The sequence below is a fragment of the Nerophis ophidion genome, linkage group LG06, assembly GCF_033978795.1.
Source record: "Nerophis ophidion isolate RoL-2023_Sa linkage group LG06, RoL_Noph_v1.0, whole genome shotgun sequence".
Taxonomy (NCBI): domain Eukaryota; kingdom Metazoa; phylum Chordata; class Actinopteri; order Syngnathiformes; family Syngnathidae; genus Nerophis; species Nerophis ophidion.
Window position 1 is genome coordinate 25555650 of NC_084616.1, and position 6000 is coordinate 25561649.

At 44.2% G+C, this 6000-nt stretch overlaps 1 protein-coding gene across 8 annotated transcripts in view; it reads right to left on the reverse strand.

Annotated features, from left to right (window-relative positions):
- camta1a (calmodulin binding transcription activator 1a) overlaps nucleotides 1-1989 on the reverse strand; it is a 778795-nt gene extending 776806 nt beyond the window's left edge. For all 8 annotated transcript variants that reach the window (XM_061903168.1, XM_061903175.1, XM_061903169.1 and 5 more), the window contains exon 1: nucleotides 1839-1989. In XM_061903168.1, the coding sequence (XP_061759152.1) occupies nucleotides 1839-1863 (25 nt within the window). In that variant the 5' untranslated portion in view covers nucleotides 1864-1989. The remainder of the gene's footprint in view (nucleotides 1-1838) is intronic.
- Nucleotides 1990-6000: the final 4011 nt, after the last annotated feature.

Genomic DNA, 6000 nt, shown 5'->3' on the forward strand with positions numbered 1-6000 from the left:
AAATCTTTAACATCAATATTTTTATGGAACATGTCCACTCAAAAAATATAGCTGTCAACACTGAACATTGCATTGTTGCATTTTTTTTTTCAGTTTTGGAACTTACATACATATTTTGTTGAAATATTATTCCAAAAATATATTGATAAAGGATTTTTTAATTGTTGCTATTTTTAGAATATTTAAAACAAATCTCACGTACCCCTTGGCATACCTACAAGTACCCCGAGGGGTACGCATACCCCCATTTGAGAACCACTGGCCTAAGACATTCGGCAGGTAAACAGCAATGTTTTTGTGGACTTTTTGTGGATGCCGTGTGACACCTCGAAAACCACAACACATGAGAATGGAGCCCTCGCAGAGCCCGTCTTCTTCCTTTGTACTACCGGCCGGCCTCGCAGGACCACTGAAAATAACTTCTAGTGCTCAGCAGTGGGACTTTCAAGTAGAGGAGAGATCCCTGCGTTGCAATGGTGCTGCCATTAACAACTGGAAACGTGTCCATTAGGTCCAGCTAACTAGATGAACACACCAGGATGCCACATGGTGAAGTCATTACTATCATAAAACCAGACGTCTTCATTTTCTTGCCACAGACAAGTCGCTTGAATTTTAGGTGTACTTCTGTAGCTCAACATCACCCCCTGGTGGGACTCTGTGCATCAACCAAACAGCTGAATTTCCTTCTGTTTGCTCTCATATGGAGTTAAATATTGTTTTCATGTTAATTTGAACATATTTATTGATTTGATGTTTGGAAGGCAGTAAGCCACTCTGGAATGCAATTTTCCCAGATTTTATTGTTTCCAATGTCAATGAAACATCTGAATGGCTGCCATCCAGATGAAATATTTGGAAACAATGTAGCCTAAGTTAAAACCAATACATATGCATGTCGGGTTGACTAAGGGTCAGTATTCTTGGAGACATAGTGCAGGTATGTCAATTGTGTTGAATAGGAGAATAACCTAAGGCTGGTTGGATTGTAGGTTAGAACAAGATGCTCCTCAATTTAAAGCTGTTTCCCTCATTTGCATTGTTTTGTTGTGGTATTTTGCACTGAGATCTTCCTAAGTAGGTATCTATAGATGCTTTCTGGTCCAAAATCCCATTTAGTGAGTATAATGGCTTTCATTTCAGGTTAGTGAGCCGTGTGGAGTAAGATGAGAGGGGTAAAAGACATCACTTTGCCTTATGTGCGTGGGAATTGGAAAGGCAGGTCAAACATTTCCTCCCGTGTAATGGCATTCCGCGTGGGTATGTAGGGACGTTACGCGCTACAATCAAATATAGGCCACATACTTTAAGTCCAACTGGCATCGCCGGAAATCGTTACTCCGTTTTGGCACCGAGAGTGCGGAAACACGGGACGACCCAATAGATAAACAAATACAACTAAAACCTTCCAAACAAGCCGGAAATCTCGCTTCAGCGACGAGTCGTGGGTTGGGAGGGTGGAAAGGTGAAGAAGTTGCCCCTGACATGTTGTCATTAACTTAGCCTAAGCTCGTCATCGTGGGCACTGAATCCACGTCCACGGTAAAATTAAAAATCAAATAAAAAACGAGCACACTATTTAGCTCCCGTGGCGGGAGTATGCGCTTTACGGTGGGAGCTAACTAGGAAAAGCAGGCTAATATTAGCAGGCTAGTGGTCTTTCCACGTTGGAGACAACAAACACAGCTCGCTTATTTTTGTGTCCAATAATTTTTTTTTAAAAAACGTCTGCACTCGCGCGCGTCGCCACGATCGCCTCTCGCAACTGTTCGCCGACACACGCACACAGCAAAAAGACACACGTAGCAAGTGAATTAATCCCATTATATTTCTCTTACCTTCCGGCTTGTTTTCGGCAGCCATTTCCCCTTCACGCGCAACATCCTCCTCCTCCTCACGACCGTGGGTACCACGCGCGTGCACGGCGAGGACAGCACACACGCGGAGGGAGTGGAGGAGCGTGCGGCGAGTCCGTCCGGAACCAGGCGAACTTACTATTGGCTGCCAGGCTCTGACTGACAACACGCACACACATTTTCCCCCCTCCTCACGTCGTGTGTAAACCTATGACAACATCACTTATTTTTCAGTCCCCTTCAGAAAGCCTTCATTCTTCATCAAAATAACGATTGTTTTTGTCAAGGCCAGCAATTAATAATCAATATCAATAAACCTGCTTGGCAGAGATAAATTGCACAATGTAAATCAAGTAACAGTTTCCATTATTTAACTGCATTGATTCCTGTGTTTCACCTTAATTCGTTGAAATACTGCATGCGCTTAAAGAAAAGAAAGGAGAAAGATCTTCATTTTGGGGGCAAAGTGGGTGATCTTGCAAGGACGTGACAGCGATGGACCCACTCCACCTTCTCAGCAATGTGGTCTTGGAAATCCTCCCTAATTGGTCCAATATTTAGCCTTTTTACAACCAACAAGTCAGCATGTCTACCAAGCTGAATAGTTCCTTAAAGGCCTACTGAAATGAGATTTTCTTATTTAAACGGGATATCAGGTCCATTCTATGTGTCATACTTGATAATTTCGCGATATTGCCATATTTTTGCTGAAAGGATTTAGTAGAGAACATCCACGATAAAGTTCGCAGCTTTCGGTGTTAAGAGAAATGCCCTGCCTCTACCGGAAGTCGCAGACGATGACGTCACACGTGTGGGGGCTCCTCACATATTCACATAATGTTTAATGGGAGCCTCCAACAAAAAGTGCTATTCGGACCGAGAAAACGACAATTTCCCCATTAATTTGAGCGAGGATGAAAGATTTGTGTTTGAGGATATTGATAGCGACGGACAAGAAAAAAAAAAATTATAAAAAAAATAAGTTAAAAAAAAACGCAATTGCATTGGGATGGATTCTGATGTTTTTAGAGACATTTACTTGGAGAATTCTGGGAAATCCCTTATCTTTCTATTGTGTTGCTAGTGTTTTAGTGAGTTAAATAGTACCTGATAGTCGGAAGGGTGTCTCCACGGGTGTCTTGACGCGCAGTGTCTCAGGGGAGTCGAAGTCAGCTATGGACGGCTCAAGCTCAGCTTTTCTCCGGTAAGAACTGACTTTTTAACCACAATTTTCTCACCGAAACCTGCTGGTTGACATTTGGTAGGGATCAATGTTGGCTTGACCTCGCTCTGATCCATAAGAAAGTTCACCTCCAGGAATTTTAAACAAGGAATCACCGTGTGTTTGTGTGGCTAAAGGCTAAAGCTTCCCAACTCCATCTTTCTACGGTGACTTCTCCAATATTAATTGAACAAATTGCAAAAGATTCAGCAACACAGATCTCCAAAATACTGTGTAATTATGCCGTTAAAACAGACGACTTTTAGCTGTGTGTGTGTGCAGAGCTCATATTTCCTTAAAACCCGTGACGTCTTGCGTACACGTCATCATTACATGACGTTTTCAAGATGAAACTCCCGGGAAATGAAAAATTGTAATTTAGTAAACTAAAAAGGCCGTATTGGCATGTGTTGCAATGTTAATATTTCATCATCGATATATAAACTATCAGACTGCGTGGTGGGTAGTAGTGGGTTTCAGTAGGCCTTTAATTTGTGTATGGACTTGAAGTGCCATCCCATTCCTAACCCAGAGAGTTCAATATGATCTATCCATCCATCCATTTTCTACTGCTTATTCCCTTTTGGGGTCGCGGGGGGCACTTGCGCCTATCTCAGCTACAATCGTGCGGAAGGCGGTGTACACCCTGGACAAGTCGCCACCTCATCGCAGGGCCAACACACACAGACAGACAACATTCACACTCACATTCACACACTTGGGCCAATTTAGTGTTGCCAATCAACCTATCCCCAGGTGCATGTCTTTGGAGGTGGGGGGTAGCCGTAGTACCCGGAGGGAACCCACGCAGTCACGGGGAGAACATGCAAACTCCACACAGAAAGATCCCGAGCCTGGGATTGAACCCAGGACTGCAGGACCTTCGTATTGTGAGGCTGACGCACTAACCACTCCGCCACCGTGAAGCATAACAGTAACAGTTTCCATTATTTAACTGCATTGTTTCCTGTGTTTCACCTTAATTCGTTGAAATACTGCATGCGCTTAAAGAAAAGACTGGAGAAAGATCTTCATTTTGGGGGCAAAGTGGGTGATCTTGCAAGGACATGTGACAGCATGGACCCACTCCACCTTCTCAGCCATGTTGTCTTGGAAATCCTCCCTAATTGATCCAATATTTTGCCTTTTTACAACCAACAAGTCAGCATGTCTACCAAGCTGAATAGTTCCTTAATTTGTGTATGGACTTGAAGTGCCATTCCATTCCTAACCCAGAGGGTTCAATATGATCCATCCATCCATTTTCTACTGCTTATTCCCTTATCTCAGCTACAATCGAGCGGAAGGCAGGGTACACCCCAGACAAGTCGCCACCTCATCGCATGGCCAACACAGATAGACAGACAACATTCACACTCACATTCACACACTAGGGCCTAATTTAGTGTTGTCAATCAACCTATCCCCAGGTGCATGTCTTTGGAAGTGGGAGGTATCCAGAGTACCCGGAAGGAACCCACGCATTCACAGGGAGGACATGCAAACTCCACACAAAAAGATCCCGAGCCTGGGATTGAACCCAGGACTGCAGGACCTTCATATTGTGAGGAAGACGCACTAACCCCTCTGCCACCGTGAAGCCCGGTTCAATATGATGTTGCAGCTATTATAGCTTCAACTCTTCTGTAAAGGCTGTCCACAAGGTTGCGCAGTGTGTTTATAGGAATTTTTTACCATTCTTCGCATTGGTGAGGTCACACACTCATGTTGGTCGAGAAGGCCTGGCTCTCAATCTCCATTCTAATTCATCCCAAAGGTGTTCTATCAGGTTCAGGTCAGGACTGTGTGCAGGCTAGTCAAGTTCATCCACACCAGACTGTCATCCTTGTCTTTATGGACCTTACGGACAGCACTGGTGCACAGTCATGTTGGAAGAGAAAGGGGCCTGCTCCAAACTGTTCCCACAAGGTTGGGAGCATGGAATTGTCCAAAATATTTTTGGTATCCTGGAGCATTCAAAGTTTATTTCACTGGAACTAAGGGGCCAATGCAAACTCCTGAAAAAACAACCCCACACCATAATTTCTCCTCCACCAAATTTCACACACGGCACAATGCAGTCCGAAATTTACCGTTCTTCTTGCAAACTCTAAACCAAGACTTGTCCATCAGATTGCCAGACGGAGAAGCGTGATTCATCACTACAGAGAACGTGTCTCCACTGCTCTAAAGTCCAGTAGTGACGTGCTTTACACAGCTGCATCCAACGCTTTGCATTGGACATGTTGATGTATGGCTTAGATGTAGCTGGTCGGCCATGGAAACCCATTCTATGAAGCGCTCTGCGTACTGTAAGTGGGCTAATTGGAAGGTCACATGAAGTTTGGGGCTCTGTAGGAACTGACTGTTAGTTAATAGCATCCGCTGACCCCTCTCTGACAGTTTACGTGGCCTACCACTTTGTGGCTGAGTTGCTGTTGTTCCCAAACTCTTCCATTTTCTTATAATAAAGCTTGCAGTTGACTTTGGAATATTTAGGCGCAAGGATATTTCACGACTGGATTTGTCGTACAAGTGGCATCCTATGACAGTTCCACTGTGGAAATCACTGAGCTCCTGAGAGCGGCCCATTCTTTCACAAAGGTTTGTAGAAACAGTCTCCATATCTAAGTGATTGATTTTATACACCTGTGGCTGGGCCAAGTGATTAGGACATGTGATTGTCATCATTTGGATGGGTGGCCAAATACTTGTGGCAATATAGTGTAGCTTGAACCAGGGCTATTGAACTGGGCTCCAAACCTTGCCAGGGAACGACACCATACCGGCCGCTGAGTTCAGTTAAGAACTTGGGAGGCAAACATTTTAGCAGATAATTCCAAAAAAACACTAGCGTGCTCCTGTTGTATAGCAAGTGGTTCTCAAACGTTTTCCCCCCAAGTACCATCTCAGAAAACACAT